Here is a 20,305-nt window from a genome sequence, read left to right on the forward strand (position 1 = left end):
ATGCTTATATAAGCCTATTATCAACGTGATTTTCTTTTTCAGCAGCATACATGCATGTGGAGGAGCTTCTAATAAAACAACAGTACCTTTTTTTTTTTTGGTGAACCTGGGTGTGCCATTAATATATTTTTTTTTTGTGAACCTAGGTGTGCCATGCGCAGCGGAGAGCGAGTTGAGGTGGGCCGTGGGCCAGCCAGATGCGACACATGGGGCGTAGAAAATAATTTATGGCTTCCGTGCGCGACGCGCGAGTGGGCGAGCGGGAAACATTCCGTCCGAACGGCCGGACTGCAACACCCCCGTCCGCCCGCCCGCTGTGTTGTGGTGCCTGCGTTTTTTTTTTTTTTTACACCAGTGCGAACCCCTCGGCCCGCGAGGTTGCTGTGACATACGAGCCCAGCATGTCGTGCCAACGTGACTCGCCCACCTTAGGTGAGGCCCAGCCAGTCATGGCCTGTCAGCGTGTCGGAGGTCGGACTGGGCTCACTCGGTCGGCCCATGAGCTCCAAGCCTCCCCAGTCGCAACTTTTTCCTTTTTGCCTTTAACTTTTTTTTTCTTTTGTTTTAAGGAAAAACAAAATTGGATCCCCGTGTCGCCGTTCGCCACTGGGCTTTGGCCACTCAGCCAGCGCTCACGCCTGGGCTTGGCTTGGCTCCGCGCCTCCGGCCGTTGGCGTCGTCTACTCGCCGAAAACCTCGCCGAATCCCTGGCGCGGCGCAGAAACCCTTCGTCCCGGATCCCCCAACCTTCAGAATCCATCTGGTCGTCTCCTCTATAAAAGCGCCGGGAGGATCTGCCGACGTTGCCGTTCATAGGCGGCGGCTCTCCGGTGTCCTGCGCCTGCACTGCACCACCCCACTCTTCCAGTGAAACGGGTCAGGTAAAATAAGCGATCTTTATGTACTACTAGTGATAAATCTATCTTGACCCGTTCTCGAATAGTGGTTTTACCTCTGTGTCTATCAATTTTTGGTGGAGATTATTTTCCTAAGTGAGACTGGGGTTATTCTTAAATCTTTGACTGCTGCTGTTGCTCCCCTATCCCCCTATCGAGCCTCTTTAAATAGGATTCCAGATCCATTTTATGGGGGAATGTATGTACCTAAATTCCATTTGTCATGTATTATTAGTTCAATTCCATTTTGTTGTCATGTATTATTAGTTCATTTGGTTCGTTCCGTTCAAATTATTTCATCTCAAAATCTGAAGTATGAATTATAATCAAACCAAACACTTGGTAAATGAAATTGCCAAGTCAGTTGGCTTGGAAGTTGAAACCATATGGTGGCCTGATTGTTTTCTCCAGATTTTGGAACTAATGTGGCTGCTATCCAAACACCTGCAATCTAGCCTGTATTTGTTGTGTTCTCTTACGTGTAATGCCATTTTCTGGTCATCAACAAAGCACAGCTAATGTTCCCTTCTTTTTTTTTTTTTTTTGCCAGTTTCAAGGCAAAAACTCTCCTGGAATTAATTATTGAGCCATTGGAGATTGCATTTGCCGGTGCAAGCAAATTCCAGTGCTAAGGATGGCAACACAGCTAGTTTTCTCCAATGCTTCCAGTTGCCAGTGCCCACTAGGCATTTCTCCATCAAAAGTTGGGAAGTCACTTCTTGGTGAAAGTGCAAGTTTCCAGAGAAAGAAGTTGTTTTCTGGTGGTTCCTATCGCTTTTCTCGACTTGAGTGCTCTGCAAACTCCCGCCGAGCTGGGCCAAGGCGTACCAAGGATACCTTATATGACCTTCACCCTGAGATCTCCTTGCTTTATGGAGAGGATAATGGTGCAGCTACTGTATCCAGCAAAGAGCAGGGTATTGACACTGCAGCTGAAAGATTGGTGGACACTTCTTCCTCTTACCGCTATAATGAGCCCAGGATTAAAGTCATAGGGGTTGGAGGTGGTGGCTCCAATGCTGTGAACAGGATGATTGAAAGCTCCATGAAGGGTGTGGAATTCTGGATTGTGAACACTGATTTTCAGGCTATGCGGATGTCACCCATCGAACCAGAAAATAGGCTACAGATTGGCCAGGAATTGACACGTGGTCTTGGTGCTGGTGGGAACCCAGAAATTGGCATGAATGCAGCCAAGGAAAGCCAGGAATTGGTAGAACAGGCAGTTGCTGGTGCTGATATGGTTTTTGTGACGGTAAGTACATATTGCTCAAGCTGTCAAGCATTACACATTTCAGTTTGATCTAGAATGGTGTGCGTTTCTAGTCATCATGGTAGTTAGATAATATATGGGGATTTGTATAATCAAACCATGTTTTTCCTTCGATTGAATGACCGATATAATGATATCTATCCATTCTTGAGAAGAATATGGTAACCTCTATTTTGATCATCAAATTCATTTTGCAGGCTGGAATGGGAGGTGGGACAGGCACTGGTGGGGCACCTATTATTGCAGGAATTGCAAAGTCCATGGGTATATTGACTGTTGGAATTGTCACAACCCCATTTTCATTTGAGGGAAGAAGGCGGGCTCTTCAGGCACAAGAAGGAACTGCATCATTGAGAAGCAATGTTGATACACTGATTGTAATTCCAAATGACAAGTTACTGACTGCTGTATCCCCAAATACTCCCGTGACAGAAGCATTCAATTTGGCAGATGATATTCTTCGTCAAGGTGTTCGTGGGATATCAGATATAATCACTGTAAGAGAAAATGCTATATGTTATTATATCATCAATCTTATCCTTTTGTGAATAATTTAAATCATGTTCTGTCCAAACACTCCTGTTGTTGAAATATTATGCGTCGTAGACAAACATACAATAAAAAAAAGGGCAGACCCAGTACCGGAGGCTCCCACATGAGTCTCGGTTTATCCCTTCCCTAGACCCCAGATAAACAAATCCTACTGAATTAATGATGTTATATAAGTTATGCTAGCGATATGACCTTTTCCTTCTTGACCATGCACTGCCCCATGGTATGGGTTTCGTTTAGTGGTATTCAACGCAGATGCACTCGGTTTGAAAACAGTGGTTTTACTGTCTAATTTTCTTTTTACATTGATGCAGAACCAACAACAAAGTAAAAGTTGAATAACATTGTTCTGCACTTGGTTTCTTCCTGAGTCATCCTTTTTGCAGAATTTGGTTTATTGGCACACCATTTGGAAATTGGAAAACTCACGCGCCTGAAAATTCAAACATTTTTAACACTTGCTTTCTCATAATGTTCACCTAGATGATGACAATTGCATGCTACCTACTTGGCTAGAGTGGTCGCTTCTATGTTTCATCTTCTGCTTGCAGGTGCCAGGTCTGGTGAATGTGGACTTTGCTGATGTTCGATCAGTTATGTCAGATGCTGGCTCATCATTGATGGGCATTGGAACAGCAACAGGTTAAATTTCAGAATTCAGAGAACCATGTTTATTTAGAATCAAATACATACATGCATATTATGCTATTGAAAAGATTAATATAACCCACACCTGCCAATCCTGTTGACCTCTTTGTAGGCAAGACACGAGCCAGAGATGCCGCACTCAATGCCATACAGTCTCCTCTACTTGATATTGGTATTGAAAGAGCAACTGGAATTGTATGGAATATCACTGGAGGGAATGATCTAACCTTGACAGAGGTAACATACATTCATATATATCATTTTTGGTGTTTGGCCAGTGCTTCAGCATTTCAGGAGTTTCTCCCGAGGTCGCTTACTGCAGGTCATTAGTTGCCTGTGTGATAAGCAGGTCATGGACTCGTGATCGTGTTCTGGTCTGCGGTGGCGCTTCTTTTCTTTGCTTGTCTATCAGTGTGTGTGGGGTCTGTTGGGAGGGCCTGTTGTAGCTTCTCCCGTTCTCTTGTTCATTTTGTACTGCCTCTTTTCTTAGTGAGACTTATTTAGATCACATGCAGCTCTCTTGAGTTGTTACAGATGACTTCTTGAAGAATACATTCTAACTGAATTCCACTTGCCATCCTTTTCTACAGGTGAATGCTGCAGCTGAAGTAATCTATGATCTTGTTGACCCTGGTGCAAATCTGATTTTTGGCTCTGTTATAGATCCGTCATACACTGGTCAAGTATGTCACTGTTTCTACTTTGTGGTTAAAGTTGTTTTATGTATCAAAACTTAGAGGCCGGTAAATTTCACAACTGTACTTGATCCTATTCTCCGTGTCAATAACATTATACATCTGTTCAGGTGAGCATAACTCTAATTGCAACTGGTTTCAAACGCCAGGAGGAAAGTGAAAGCCGGTCTTCACAGGTACCTATTGCGACTTCATTTGTCTACTTTCCCTTATTTCTTCTATGTATTGTTATGAGTCATGACACTCCTTGCCAAGGCTGGAGGAGACAGCAACTGCGGTCGCTCAGGTTGGTTTTCTCCCACTTCCCAGGAGGAAGGTCATGCATTGCAGATCCCAGAGTTCCTACAGAGGAAAGGGCGTTCAGGGTTTCCACGAGTCTGAACACACTTTGGTTTATTGTTTTTCTTGTCATGGTTTTTTTTCCCCTTGGCTCTTTATGGTAGTTTGGCACTATGCAGGTTTGGTTTCTAGGTCTCTTAGTTAGCAAGGTAGAGCAGATGTTTGAATCCTAACTGTAGTTCGTGAACCGTATCCTATCTGTGTGCGAACTACGCCGGCTGAGTGGATTGGCTGGGCGGATTTGCTTCTCAGGAACCTGCGGTGAATCCGGATCTGAGATCCGAATTTGCGAGTTATGAATAAAAGTCAGCGCTGAGATCAAATTATAATGTTCCGTGTGAAGGATTAACTCCAATTTCCTTTGCGTTGAATCGTCCTGTTCGCTTGGCTTATAAGTCGTACTTTTTTAGCCAACGAATATTATTTCTCTCACACAATAAATCAACAATAGTACTTTCAGTCATGGCTTATTAGCGAAGCGAACCGGGCATGTGTTTCTGGTGCAGTAGTAACCTCTATCCGATGACTATATGGCGCGTGGCAAGTGGCATACAGTAGATTGATTGATTTCATTTGTTATTTTTGTTTCGTTCAAAGTTTGGTACATATGAGTCGTGTACTCATGTTGTTGCTCACTTGCAGTGCATGACGTATCATTCATGTTTCGGCTTGGTTCGCATTTGTCCTTATTTTAGAGCATCCCAAGAGTTTTTAAAAAACAAGCATGTCCTCAAGAATTTTTTCAAACTATTGGAGATTGTAACGCCCCCACCCGGGATGACGGTTAAGATCTAACCTACGCGTTAAATGGACCATAGGCCTGCTAATTAGCTCATTTACGTTTTTGTCCTCACTTCACACAAAAAGATCGATCCAGAGTTAACAGCCTCCCGGATCCTTTTAAGCTGGTTCGGCACTGCCTCCGGTTCCGATGTGGACTAAATCCCCGTAGCTACAGTGTTCCACGATGCTGCAGTAACTCACGTCACCCTATCACTACAGTGCTCAACCATTCGGCCCAGCCCACCAGCTTGGCCCATTAGTGGGGTCTCACAGAGATGCTCTTAAAACTTCTACTTGAGTCACCTTTCCCTCCTTTTGCTTTATAAAAATTGTATTTGCATGCCGACAGGGACGACAACAACCATGCAAAAACGATTTCAACCTTAGCAGATTAAAGGTTTTTCACGTGGCTACATACTACATATGGTGGTCATTGTTCACATGTAAGTATAAGAGACATCTTTAAACTTTTTAAAAGTATCTCTTTACTCTATTATAGAATACCATCACATAGGATGGAGAAAGGTTGTTGATAATATGACTGCAGGATGTAGAATACAAGAGGTAAAAATCGGTGCATTCATTCATTGTACACACCAAACGTGCTTCCACCGATGAGGCGATGACCCAATCAGACATCGACGGAGCTCCTACGAGCCATCAGCTCCTCCACTAAACGCCCGACATCATCGTAAGAGGACCCCACCTTGGCCACCGCACGCCTAGCCTTCTCCCCGAGCTCCTGGGCCTTCTCCCGTATTGCCTCCGCTTCCTCGCCGTCACCCATCACTTTCCCGATGACCTCCGCGATCAGCTCGCCGCCGATCACGCGCCGGGTCTCCAGCTTTGACGCGTAGTCCGCGGACCCCACGCCGACACCGACCTTGAGCAGCTCCACTACCAGTTTCTCGTTGTAGAACTGGTCGGCGTAGCGCGGCCACGTCACCATAGGCACGCCGGCGCTCACGGCCTCCAGCGTCGAGTTCCACCCGCAGTGCGTCACGAACCCGCCCACCGCCAGGTGGGTCAGGATCAGCATCTGCGGAGCCCAGCCCCGGATGATGAAGCCGCGGTCGCCCCTCGTCGCCGCGTCCTTGCTGGCGAATGCGACCGGCCCGACAAGCCATACGCGGCGCCCGAGCGTCGTGGTGTAGTGCTCCAAGTAGTCCGGCTCCAGCTCATGGAAGGTGTTGAACACCTCGCCGTAGCTCCTCTGGTCCGCGGCGTTCATGCGCTGGAAGAAGGCCCAGTGCTCCGGCCGCTTCTTGGGCTCCGTCATCTGGCTGCGCCTCAGCTCGACGAGGTGCGGCAGCCCCGGAAGCAGCACGAGCGCGTCCGGGTCGTCGGGGGCGGCCTCCACGGGGTTGTTGCGCACCGTAGTGCCGCTGCAGGCCCGCGAGAACAAGCTGCTGCCGAGGAACGCTATCCGCGGGACGCCGTGCTCCGCGGCGGCGTCGGCGGACCAGTTGAAGAAGCTGTCGGTCACGACGGCGTCGGGGCGATTCTCCACCAAGAACCGGTCGAACGGCTCGCGGAGGAGTAACCGGGCCCCGTGGAAGAACTTCTTACGGTCGGCCGCCGAATTAAGGGCCGGGGCGCACTCGACGCCGGGGAAGGGCACGACGGCGATGTCGATGGCCAGGGCGCCCTCGGTGCCGCGGGAGGAGTCGTTGGCGCGGTCCACCGCCGAGCGGATGACCTGGGCGTTCACCGGGGTGGTGAGGATGGCGCACTTGACGCCTCGGGTGGCGAAGAGCACGGCCATGTCGGCGATCGGGATGAGGTGCCCCGGCGCGAGGAACGGGAAGAAGAGGATGTGCAGCGGCTGCTCCTCATCTTTGATGACCATGGCTGGCAGCGTGCCGGTGCCGGTGCCGGCGCCTGCGCAGCTGCGCTCTTGCCTCTTGGGAGTAGATCAGGTGGAAGGGAGTGCGGCACGAATTTTACAAGGAAGAGCGTAGCTAGAAAGCGGAGTAGCAAGAAATCTGGAAACTTTTGGCGGAAGTAGCATGATTGGACAGACTTTATTTGCAGTTTTCGTATAAGGGCCTGTTTCCAAAAATTTTTGCGTAGTACGTATCACATCGAATCTTACGGAGACGAAAAAAACTAATTACACAGTTAGATGAGAAATCACGAGACGAAACTTTCGAACCTAATTAATTAGACACTAATTGCCAAATAAAAACGAAACTGCTACGATAGCCAAAACCCAAAAAATTTTGGATCTAAACACGCCCTAACTCGTAAGGGATGCTTCATAAGTTCAGATAACTAAACATCGACTGGCTCCTCTCCCGTTCGTGACCTCCTTCAGACCCCCACCAAAGCTTGCCTCTGCCTCGTTACTCCGCTTCATCTGCGGTGAAGAAATGTTCGAGCACATTGAATGATTGAAGCTACTCTCGAAAAGTACTCGTTCGTTTCGTCATTGCTTACGTAGCATGTCACCTCGAATTATCCCGCCGAGTGCTGCAGTTTCCGGCAACGGATAACATGCAGTGGCGGAGGACGGAAAAAATTAAGGTATGGCGAAGTCGATTAAGGAAAAAAGGCATAAATTTACCAATCCAAATTAAGTAATTATCCATAAATTAAACAAATAAGTGAATGAACAAACACAAAAGTGTTATCGTCATTAGGCCTTACTGATCGATTTTGCTCGCCTCCTCGGCCTTGGCGGTCACCTCAGAGGTTCAGACATTACTTTGGCAAGTAGAATCAGGGCAGACTAGACTAGCAGAGGACAGCAGGAGCAATTTGCGGATTTGGCTGTTCGCACGCCGCACCGCACTGGTGAATTCGTGATTGGAAGTATGTTGAAACGTCACTGCGTTGAGGAAAGGATTTAATAGGCGGACTACAGACGGCACTGCAGCCTACGGAATGAAAGCCCATATGGCTATATAAGTGCCAGCCTGAGCCACGGCCCACATGGCCCAAGTAATGCTTCGATGAGTTGAGTCGCAGCTATCATCTTCCTCACTGCTACGCGTTCATCTTCAGACTACTCTGAGTCTCTGACAGTCTGACCTTGCATCCATGGCTGCCAGCAGGCAGGTGATTCGGGATTGCGGTGGAGCCAAGGTATGGCGAGTGCCCTACGGGTCCTCCGCCCCTGATAACATGAATCATGCTCACGGGGGCAGGCAGTCAAGTCAGAGTGTAGTTAGGGCGTCCGCCATGCTAATTTTCAAATAGCTAGCTAGACAAGACATAAAAATAATAAAAAAAAATATTATAGTGGAGAGTTACGTGAGATATGAGAGGGGTGTTTCTGAGAGATCGTGTTAGATTAGATATTTAAAAATTGTTAGCTATTTGATCTCTACTTGATAGAAAAAAAAATCCTTTCTAAACTAGCCATTAGGAAACCATTGAGGACGTCTTTATACTGTACGTGTCCCATATATATAAATGCAATACTGTAATATTACTGTGGTGTGGGTGTGTCCAAGCGTTGCGTGAACCGGCTTGCATTTTCTAGGGTATGTTTGTTTGCGTGAACGAGGGCCATATGCAGGCTCATGGGCTGCAGATCGCCTTCTCTGTTTGTCTGGACTCGTTTTAGGCGTAGCCAGCACGACGCTTAAAGCACCCGTGAGCCTGCATCCCAAAAAAACGAAACATGCCTTCTCTGTTTGCCTGGACTCGTTTCAGGGCTGTTCGGCTGGTATTAAAGTCGGCTGATAAGCCGGCTAAAGCTATTTTGTTGTAAAAGAAAAATTCTAACCCGTGCGAGAGCACGAGTTGATGGACTAGTTTTTTATGAATTGAAACATTTTAGCTGTAGTCTGATCTAGTAGCATCTACCGGAGAGTCTTGTAGATGTACTCCGTAGTAGCTAGTCGATGAGACCCTCGCGTTTAGCCTTTCGCGGGGATCGAGGCTGTCGCCCGCTCGGCAGTCCGATGGACGTCGGAGGGGACGGAAAGCTGCCCACAGTGTCATTTTCAGCTGGCCCAGCACGTAACGCTTACAGCACGTACTCCAGTAGAGGTTGATCGATAGAAAAGCAGACACGTGGACCAACTTTGAAACAAAACCGACGTGGCCTGATTGCGGGAACTCTGGCACGTCACCTGTCAAGCCATCCTCTCCTCTGGGAGACGCAGGGAGGGAGGGAGTCTGTGGTGAACTGGACTAGACTATAACGGTTGCATTGTTGGTGATTCTTAGGGAAGGAAGAAAAATCCATTATCCATTGATGGCCGAAGGCTTCTTTAATTAATTCTCTCTATCGTCCATCGGACACGCAGCTGGAAGGCATCGCATGCTCCGTCAGCGTCACCGCTACAATGAGCAGGCCAAGATGCCATGACGAGGCCACGTGGACAGGCCTATGCTCCGGCCATGCCTAGCTTTGCCTCGCCGCGCCATTCTCTATGGCGTGTTAGTGCCGCGTCCAGATCCGCGGCGCGGCAGACCTGGCCACATCAGGGTTTAGCGGTCCTGGTCACTGCCACGTCATCACTTCTATCGCGCCCCCATGCATGGCGCGGCAACGTGATTTCACCGCGTCATGCGAATAGGCACGACCAAAAGTGTTAGTGTAACACTCTAGGTGTTAGCCTTGCATAACTTGACTTGCATAGCATGAGCATGATCATCAAACATTCATATATAAGCATTTACACTTGAAACATTCGATTGAAACATATGCAACATTTCTTATTATTTCATGTTTTCATGTGTATATGCATATGATCATGAGTGTAAACATGTAATTGATTAATATGGGTTACAAAAACATATTAGCAACACTTAAGTTGGCAAAGAGAACATGGTTCATGAATGTCACCTTTCATGATCAAGCACTTAAGTAATGTTACATGTGTTGACCTGGATAGCCTTATGAGTGACCAATGCATGAAATGATTGGGTGACCTTGCAATTAGCTTAAACATGTTTAGAGTATCATTATGAACAACTTTGATATTCATGGTTAGGGGTAAATAGGTCATTAAGCCCTAGTTTGAAGGTATACCATCATTTGAATGTAACATGTTTGACCAAGTTTGAACTATGTGCTAGAGACCTTGCATTGAGGTGGGTCACTAAAGCAAAGTTGTAGTGTTTGGCAAGAGGAACAACTTTTATTTTTGGGTCATTGACTGGTTTAGCTCTTAACATGCTTGAATTTGGCTCACAAAAATCAGCAAAACAACATTTTCAACACTTAACAATTTTTCTAAGTCATTTGGAACTGACAGACTGACAAGCCGACTTTGGGGATGATGTAACTCGGTTTTGGTTGCGAATTTGCACATGATTCTTTAATAAGAATTGGAGCTGGTACATTAGGCTTCAACTTTGGTGTAGGAAATTTTTGTTGAAAGTCCACGGTCTTGGAGTTTTCTTCGTTGCAAACTACGTCGTCAGGCTCGGCATTGGTTCACTGAATGAACTGAATCCGATTCAAAACGCCGGTTTCAGTGGCCGACATCGGCAGGGCTCACGCGCGCGTGGTGGCCAGCAACAGCCGCGCGTCATCGGCGCCCTACCCAGCGCGGCCAAGGTGGGCCAACGCGCACTACATCACCGCCAGCACCCGCTCGCACTCAGCCGCGCACGCCATTTGCTTTTCTCGGCCTCCTTCGCCCGCAGCAGCAGCCGCCTCAGCACCGAGCGCCGCCGTCGCCATTGCCGACGCCAGCTCGCCCTCGTCGCTTCTCTACCACCGCAGCTGCTCCACCAGCACCCCCGTGACTCACCGCATCCATCCGTGCTCGCTGACCGCGCTCGGTAAGCCCCAGCACCGCACACGAGCTCACCGGAGCATCACCGCCGCGCCCGTCACCGTGGCTGGAGCACCTCCCTCCACCATTGGCCGTGCAATCTTGTGCGCTAGGTCCGCCTGAGTCCATAGAAGCTCGTCCGTGCTTTAGATTGCTTCGCCGTGGTCTCCACCGGCGTAGCGCCGCTGTCCAGCTCCTCTGAGCTGCCATGGGCACCGCCGTCGTCGCTAGCGCTGACGAGAGGCCCAACCAAGTAGCCCAATTGATGCGCTAGGTAGTGGGGGTCATGACGTGTAGATGGCACCACCGGCGAACTCATCGGCGACGAGCTCTGGCCGCGCAAGCATCGTACAGCGCCGCCGCTCTGTTTCGTTTCGCTGACAAGTGGGGTCACTGGTTCGCGGGTCCCACCGGTCAGCGGCAGTAGAGAGTAGGATAGTTCATTTGATTCAAGATTTCATGCTGTTTTGTAATATTTATATCTCCAGTTGTGTAGCTTCAAAAATTGTGAAATAAATTTGGTAGTGTTCCTTAGGAAGTATAGTATTTAGGAAAAATATAATCTTGACACTTACAGCAGAATTTTTGGAAGATTTAAATTGAAACTTGAAATGTGTTTTTGAATGCATGCAAACTTGTTTATTTGATATCTACAGTTCCTGTGCACCAAAAATTATGAAATTTTTGTGGTAAGCTATTCTTGACATGTATGAGCTCTGGTAAAAATTTGAGGATCAGTGCACATATAGATTTGTAGTTATAGATTTTTCTTTTATAAATAGGTAATCCTTGTATGAATTTTTATAAATTATTTATGAATCCAATATTCATGAAATTTGTTGGAGGTTATCCTAGTACCATATGGATGATAAGAAAAATAGGAAATCTATTGCTTGACACTTTTTACTAGGGTTTTCTATTTTTGCTATTGTAGGCCTTTGTGTCTTGTCATTTTTATATAGAATGTCCTACTTGGTAAAATGGCATGAAACTTTTACAGTAGTCTTTTGGTAGCATTAGTAAAGCACGGTAAATTTTTGAGAATTTATGGTACACATTTAGTATAGGTTTATTATTTAACCTAAGTATTTAAATAAAATGATAAAGGCGTTTAAATAAATATTTTGGGCTTTACCATTATGTTCTCTTGAGTGTATTTGGTATGCTTGCACTGTTGCTAGACTTTGTGTTGTCAAATTTTGAATGCTTATATGAAGTAGAAGTATTGTTGCTTTATAATTCGAATTGAGCGGGATTTAGGACAGATTCTATAGTTTGATGTGTTGCATGGTAAAAATGGTGTTTGCTGTAAAAATGGTTAATAACAAAGTTGTAGAAAACTTCTCCATGTATCTTGTGTTAAAATTTCAGAGCAATAGGCCAAAGAGTTTGGGAGTTATGGCTGTTCAAAGTTAGTATTTCCGAATTGCTAAATCTCTGGAATTTCTGGACAGCACTGGGTCGCTTGTCTATTTTGGTTAAGATAAATTGTGAATTAGCTTTTGGTGATTAAATAAGAGTTGTAGGCAATTTTATACGCTTTCCAGAAAGTCCAAGATCACTACATTTGGATAAGTAGAACTGCAATTATGAGTAAAATAAGTAGCTAATATTTTGTAGTGTGGTACATGAACTGCTGGAGTGTTTGATTGAATCATTAAGAAGAGATATGCACCTACTCAGTAAAAACACAATACACTTGTTATTACTTCAGCACCATAATGTTAAGAATACATACAAGAATGCATTCATCATGTATCATCATATTATACTTGTCAACATATATGCATTCGCAATACCTTATGCCATATTCATGTATCTAGGATCGGAGGAAGAAATAACGTTGCTAGAATTCGACGAAGTAGAGGAAGGGGACCAGCAGGAGAATCCTCAAGCCGCAGCTCCTAAAGGTGAGGAGCAGAACCCTAAAGAGCTTCCGGAGTGCCCTGATCACCGCCCCACGTCCTTTCTGAAAGGCAAGCCCCGAAGCATTTTAAGTCTCCCAGTATTTTACAAATGATTACTTAAGTACTTATGGTTGATGCATTAGGTTATAAGAGTTGAATGGAACCACTTGATGCATATAAATCCCTTGTCCAGATATGTACACCATTAACCCTGTGTAGGTCTAGGATCGAACATATGCTTAGCCATGCTTAGACCGGTAGAAGTCGGGTGATTTCCTGTCACCTGCGAGATATAGGTGGATACTGGAGCACGGTTGGCTATATTTGCTATCGTGGAACAGAACCATGGGGTGATGGAAATCAAGGCCGGGCGGAGTCTATGCATAGGCTGACTCATGTGATTTCGTCTATGTCGGTTAAGGACCGTACCGTTGTTGGAACTTCTGACAAGATTGAACGCATGCCTATCACTTAGCTGGCCGGATAACTCGTTCCGACCGCGAAGCCAAGTAGCTCAACTCAGGTTGGGCCCTGTTCTGTTGTGTGCTCCTTGCAGGGAACCAAACTGAGCCCAAGGGCAGGGTAGTCCTGAACGTCCTGGCATTTGGTGTTTCCGACTGTGCGGCGCGGTACGAACCCGTGAAATGTGTATCTGAGTTGTACCAAAGGTGACCTAAGGCGACTAATGATCTGGTATGCTTGGGTTTATGTTAGGAATAAATTCTCAGCTGGTTGAAATCGATTCGAATCGCTGTCTCTCCTGGATAGTGAGAAACTTGGCTAGCTCCAGCATCGTAGTAACTATGTTATGAAACATGATGGTTCGAATGAACATGGAATTACAATACCGGCTATGGTTACTATTGTATGCTTTTAAAATGATATACTACATGTCTGGCACAGGATAGTTGCTAATTTAGAGATGGATAGTTATAATTAACTTGATAACGGAGCTATAATTGTATAACTGAGTTAATTGCTTTTATGCAAGATGTTGTCAAGCTATCTCCACTTATATAGCCTTGCATGATCCTTGAAGTCATTTTATTTCTGGTTTATGACGGGCAAGTCTAGCTGAGTACCTTCTCGTACTCAGGGTTTTATTTCCCATTGTTGCAGATGGCACTGTGTATCATGGTTATTGCAAGAGTTGCTTCTATCCCGCTGTGGATAAGGAGTAAGCCTTAGGCAGGCTTCTTTATTAATCCCTTTATTTTCTTTTGTGGACTATGATCCTATTTCGGCACTGAATTAAACTATGTTGGAAACTTTACTTTCAAACTTAATTTGCTTCCACTTTGATTATCAAACTTGGTTTGTAATAACTTGGTTTCGTACTCTGGTGATGAAAATGTATCTGTGAACTTTATGTAATATGTGACATGTATGTTGAATCATGTACGATCTTGGTTGTTGTAAATCATTTATCAAGACCCATCGTGGTACTCGATGGACTACCGGGTTTATATGGGTTCAAGTATGACAGTGCAACCGCTTGCGGGCTGCCATTGTACTTGTACTCTTATAAATTGGTCGGTTTCATGACAGCTGGCATCAGAGCAAGATTCAACGTTAATTGTCACATGTGTATTTAAAACAAAAGTTTTTGTTTTCCAAAACCTTTTCTAGCAACTAATAGCTATATAATAGGTATTTGAAATCTAAAGTGTGCCAATGATCACTTTCCTTATGCCCAAAGTAAGGACTATTAGGTGGCTATTTAAGTACTAACATGGGGGGTTTTACTTCATCGTCTATACGGCGTGCTATTGTATGGATGCCATTCACTTGAATGGTAATGTATGGATCAAATGCCTCTACGCCAAGGTAAGATGATAAGTGGCAAGACCGCAAGATTTGAGCATGCGGTCGGGGAGAGTTAGCTTTGGTACGGCTATGTATGCATGCTTGCATGTGTATGTGGTGCGTATTTAATTGTGGGTTTAAACTATTATCGGGTAGCTTTGATACGGAAGTATATGTATGGGTATACATATATGGAAGTATTTAAATTTACATTCTGCATATTTCATTATGGGTTTGGGCTAAAATGAAACTTTTATGTAGGTACACTAACAATGAAACGTGTAGCTCGACTAGTTACGCTATATATGAGAGAACGTATGTATGCCACCGTGTCTATCGTTAGAAACAAATTTTCCTAAGTTTGTGAGGACGTACGGAACGAGCATGCATCATGATAATTATCATTCAAATAATTACATTGTTCCTCCCCTTATAAATTTCTTACTCGGTTATGTAACTCTTATCCATTATGGCCTTGTCTCACAAAGTGTACATGTTGATGGTACAGATGGCAGTACCAGTTGGATGTGAGAATTTCCTGATGGTTTTTGAAACACCTACCCTATTGTGGAGAGTTCTGCACTTTGCGGGGTACCATGTACCGCCCCTTTATCACTAGATTGAAGAGTACTTGGAAGGACAGCCATGGTACGAGGTGCGACTCACTATACCAGCCCACACACAACCGCCCTTCTAGCAGGAGTGGAAGGCAGAATCGGAAGGGAAGACTCCTTGGGAGGCTGCCCAAGTTGTGGCCTTTGAGGTTTTGAGGCAAATCTGCCAACAGCATGGGGATGCACTCACTGGCAGTGCAGCGAGTATGTTTCCATGGGTGGATCCGTCCACCACCAATTGGGAACAACGTAATCAAAATGCATTGATCAGAGATCGGGATGAGCGAGCAAATAGCTCTAGTCCCTCCATGAGTGTAATGTTTGCGGTGATGAAGATGTTTTGTGCACGCCAGGATACCAGGGATTTCTGGTAGGAATCATACACCACCTGCATGGACAAACTCATGAGAGCTGAGGCCGCATAGCATAAGCTCAAGAAGTGTATGCGCAAGCAAAAGAAAGCCGCAAGTAAAGCCCGATGGGAATCTGACCAAGCCTATGTAGCTTTGGGCACTCTTCATGCCCAAATGGAGCAAGTGGATCAGTGTCGACAGAATATGCTCGGCAGTCCACCGAGGGGCATCCCACGATAGTAGATTTGTCGGTGGGGGTGCGCGTAATCAGGAACCAGATGGTGACACAAGGCGTAGAGACAACGATTTAGACAGGTTCGGGCCGTCTGATCGACGTAATACCCTATGTCCTGTATCTTTGGTGTATTGTATTGATCTATATGTAGATCCGATCTGATAGATCCTATGCGCTAGGGGACCCCTACCTCTCCTTATATACTCTGGAGGAGGTAGGGTTACAAGTAAAGTAGCATATTTGGTACTATACAATGTCTTGCGGTGCACGTCGAGCAGCGCCGTGCACGCCTTAACCTTGTGGGCCGGGCCACCCCTGGGGGCACAACCCATGTCTTAGGGGCCATACCCCCATAGCTAGTCCTCGAGCCTAACAGTAGGTGACGTAGCCACGTGGTGCCAGGGTCAGAAAGTAGAAGACCAGTCGAGCAGGTAGCCAGTCCCCGAGCATAGCCTCGAGATGAGAACAAGCACATTCATCGCAAGGTGAAGTGTGCCCACTTAGTCCCCGAGCCAGCTGGAAGATGAAGAATGAATCTTGTAGCAGGGTCAAAGAAAAAGAAGTCTAAAAGCTTGCCGACGTCGTCCAACATGTGCATATCAAGACCCTAGACGTGCTGCCCAAGATCAGCACCCTGATCCGAACAGCATAGAGTAGCTTGATAGCACACCAACGAGACGCAACAAGATCCGAGCACCGAGGAGTCCCTGGCATAGCCGGCGATGTTCGACCAACCAGAGAGTTCCCAGCGTAGCTGGCGATGACCAAGAATCAAGGAGCAAGGAGTCCCCGATGTAGGCGGCGATGACCGAGCACCGAGGAGCGAGGAGTCCCCGGCGTAGGCAACGATGACCGAGCACCGAAGAGCGAGGAGTCTCCGGCGTCGCTGGCGATGACCGAGTACCGAGGAGTCCTCGGTGTAGGCGGCGATGACCGAGCACCGAGGAGCGAGGAGCGAGGAGTCCCTGGTGTAGGCGGCGATGACCGAGCATCGAGGAGCGAGGAGTCCCCGGCGTCGGCGGCGATGATCAAGCACCAAGGAGCGAGGAGTCTCCGGCGTAGGCGGCGATGACCGAGCATCGAGGAGTGAGGAGCCAGGAGTCCCCGGCGTAGGTGGTGATGACCAAGCACCGAGGAGTCCCCGGCATAGGCGGTGATGACCGAGCACCGAGGAGCGAGGAGCGAGGAGTCCTTGGCATAGGCGGCGATGACCAAGCATCGAGAAGCGAGGAGTCCCCGGCGTCGCTGGTGATGACCGAGCACCGAGGAGCGAGGAGCGAGGAGTCCCCGGCATAGGCGGCGATGACCGAGCACCGAGGAGTCCCCGGCGTCGCTGGCGATGACCGAGCACCGAGGAGTCCCCGGCGAAGCTGGCGATGTCCAAACATCGAGGAGTGAGGAGTCCCCGACATAAGCGGTGATGTCTAAGCACCGAGGAGCGAGGAGTCCTCGGCGTCGCTAGCGATGACCGAGCACTAAGGAGCGAGGAGTGAGGAGTCCCCGACGTAGGCGACGTTGACCGAACACCGAGGAGTGAGGAGCGAGGAGCGAGGAGTCCCCAGCATAGGCAGCGATGACCGAGCACCGAGGAGCGAGGAGCGAGGAATCCGTGGCATAGGCGGCGGTGACCGAGCACCGAGGAGCGAGGAGTCCCCGGCGTCGGCGGCAATGACCGAGCACCAAGGAGCGAGGAGTCCCCGGCGTAGGCGGCAATGACCAAGCACCGAGAAGCGATGAGCCAGGAGTCCCCGGCGTAGGCGGTGATGACCAAGCACCGAGGAGTCCCTAGCGTAGGCGGCGATGACCGAGCACCGAGGAGCGAGGAGCGAGGAGTCCCCGGTGTAGGCGGCGATGACCGAGCACCGAGGAGCGAGGAGTCCCCGGCGTCACTGGCGATGACCGAGCACCGAGGAGCGAGGAGCGAGGAGTCCCCGGCGTAGGCTGTGATGACCGAGCATCGAGGAGTACCCGGCGTCGCTGGCGATGACCGAGCACCGAGGAGTCCCCGGTGAAGTCGGCGATGTCCGAGCACCGAGGAGTGAGGAGTCCCCGACGTAAGCGGCGATGTCCAAGCACCGAGGAGCGAGGAGTCCCCGACGTCGCTGGCGATGACCGAGCACCGAGGAGCGAGGAGTGAGGAGTCCCCGGCGTAGGCGACGATGACCGAGCACCGAGGAGCGAGGAGTGAGGAGTCCCCGGCGTAGGCGACGATGACCGAACACCGAGGAGCGAGGAGCAAGGAGTCCTCGACATAGGCGACGGTGACCGAACACCGAGGAGCGAGGAGTCCTCGGCGTCGCTGGCGATGTCCGAGCACCAAGGAGTGAGAAGTCTCCAGCATAAGCGGTGATGTCCGAGCATCGAGGAGCGAGGAGTCCCCGGCGTAGGCGGCGATGACCGAACACCGAGGAGCAAGGAGTCCTCGGTGTCGCTAGCGATGTCCGAGCACCGAGGAGTCCTCGACGTAAGCGGCGATGTCTGAGCACCGAGGAGCAAGGAGTCCCCGGCATTGCTGGCGATGACCGAGCACCGAGGAGCGAGGAGTCCCCGACGTAGGCGGCGACGTCCAAGCACCGAGGAGTCCCCGACGTAGGTGGCGATGTCCGAGCACTGAGGAGTCCTCGGCATATGCGGCGATGTCCGAGCACCAAGGAGTCCCTGGCGTAGGCAGCGATGTCCGAGCACCAAGGAAGTGGGCACACTTAGTCTCCGAGCCTGCTGGAAGATGAAGAATAAATCTTGTAGCAGGGTCAAAGAAAAAGAAGTCTGAAAGCTTACCGACATCATCTGACATGACCGTATCAAGACCCTAGACGTGCTGCCCAAGATCAGCACCCTGATCCGAACAGCATGGAGCAGCTTTGATAGCACACCGACGAGACGTAGCAAGATCCAAGCAACAAGGGAGTCCCCAGCGTTGCTGACGATGTTCGAGCACCGAAGAGCGAGGAGTCCCCAGCGTCGCTGGTGATGTCCGATCACCAAGAAGCAAGGAGTCCCCGGCATCGCTGACATTGTCCGAGCACCGAGGAGCGAGGAGTCCCTGGAGTCGCTGGCAACGTCCGAGCATCGAGGAGCGAGAAGTCCCCGGCGCCGCTGGCGATGTTCGAGTATCGAGGAGTTCTCGGTGCCGCTGACGATATCCGAGCACCAAGGAGCGAGGAGTCCCCGGCGCCACTGGCGATGTCCAAGTACCGAAGAGTGAGGAGTCCCCGGTGTCGCTGGCGTTGTCCGAGCACCAAGGAGCCAGGAGTCCCCGGCGTCGCTGGCGATGTCCGAGCATCGAGAAGCGAGGAGTCCTCGGCGCCATTGGCATTGTCTGAGCACCGAAGAGTGAGGAGTCCCCGGTGTCGCTGGCGATGTCCGAGCACCAAGGAGTGAGGAGTCGCTGGCATTGTCCGAGCATCGAGGAGCGATGAGTCCTCGGCGTCGCTGGCGATGTCTGAGCACCGAGGAGCGAGGAGTCCCCGGTGTCGCTGGCGATGACCGAGCACCGAGGAGCGAGGAGTCCCCGACGTCGCTGGCGATGTCTGAGCACCGAGGAGTCCCCGGCGTAGCTGGCGATGTCCAAGCACCGAGGAGTTCCCGGCATCGCTGGCGAGGTCCGAGCACCGAGGAGTCCCCCATCGCTGGCGATGTCCGAGCACCGAGGAGCGAGGAGTCCTCGGTGTCGCTAGCGATGTTCAAGCACCAAGGAGCGAGGAGATCCCAGTGTGGCTGGCGATGCCCGAGCACCGAGGAGTCCCCGGTGTAGGTGATGTCCGAGCACCGAGGAGTCCTCGGCGTAGCTGGCGACGTGCGTGCGGTGAAGTGTGCCCACTTAGTTCTCGAGCACAAAGAATCCAAGTGTCGAGGAGTAACCAGCATAGCTGGCGATGAAGCACGAGTGATGAACAGTCTGGTCAACTGGTCAGCGGCAAAGTGAGCGTTTAGTAGAAATGACTGGCAAACAGTTCGATCAACTGGTCGGCGATGAAGTCCATGAACCTAGCGGTTCGACCAGTTGATCGGTGGAGAAGTCCGAGCACCAGGTGATCCGATCACCTGGACTCTGATCCTGGAAAACAAATATGTAGAATGGGTAGTACATGATGTAAAAATAAACAAACTCCAGAGAAAAAATAGCGTATGTAGCTTGGCGATTAGTTGGTGCAAAGATGTATTTATACTTAATATAAACCGCCCGAACAGTTAGTGTATAGCTGAGTCTCCAGCCCTAGCTAGCCTATTAACCATAACGCAGGGCACGGAGCCCGTGCACGTGTAAGAAGAACAAAGCGTCGCTAAGGAGCCGCTGTCGACCACACATAACGCAGAGGGCAGACGCTCGTGCACATGTAGGGAGGAGCTGGAGATAGGGCCATCTCTGGAGGCGTCCGAGCGTCAACAGGACTGTTCGGGGGTTTAGAAAATCATTTGGAGTGCAAATATGGAGAAAATAGCTCAGAGAAATATTATGGCGATAT

General features: G+C 48.9%; 2 protein-coding genes across 3 annotated transcripts; one reads left to right on the forward strand and one right to left on the reverse strand.

Annotated features, from left to right (window-relative positions):
• Positions 1-616: 616 nt before the first annotated feature.
• On the forward strand, positions 617-4,745 carry LOC136516901 (cell division protein FtsZ homolog 2-2, chloroplastic-like). Of its 2 annotated transcripts, none has more exons than XM_066510402.1 (8): positions 617-881; positions 1,447-2,151; positions 2,367-2,666; positions 3,273-3,363; positions 3,482-3,606; positions 3,960-4,052; positions 4,175-4,240; positions 4,320-4,745. In XM_066510402.1, the coding sequence occupies exons 2-8, from the start codon at positions 1,531-1,533 to the stop codon at positions 4,443-4,445; spliced, it is 1,422 nt and encodes a 473-aa protein (XP_066366499.1). In that variant the 5' UTR covers positions 617-881; positions 1,447-1,530; the 3' UTR covers positions 4,446-4,745. The 2 variants fall into 2 exon arrangements, with proteins under 2 accessions (XP_066366499.1, XP_066366500.1); XM_066510403.1 differs by having other exon boundaries at positions 4,374-4,745.
• Positions 4,746-5,677: 932 nt separating this feature from the next.
• LOC136518081 (scopoletin glucosyltransferase-like) lies at positions 5,678-7,165 on the reverse strand. Its single transcript, XM_066511739.1, has one exon. It carries the CDS (start codon positions 7,033-7,035, stop codon positions 5,818-5,820), a length of 1,218 nt encoding a protein of 405 aa, XP_066367836.1. The 5' UTR covers positions 7,036-7,165; the 3' UTR covers positions 5,678-5,817.
• Positions 7,166-20,305: the final 13,140 nt, after the last annotated feature.

The sequence above is a fragment of the Miscanthus floridulus genome, chromosome 17 (genome assembly GCF_019320115.1).
Source record: "Miscanthus floridulus cultivar M001 chromosome 17, ASM1932011v1, whole genome shotgun sequence".
Classification (NCBI taxonomy): Eukaryota; Viridiplantae; Streptophyta; class Magnoliopsida; order Poales; family Poaceae; genus Miscanthus; species Miscanthus floridulus.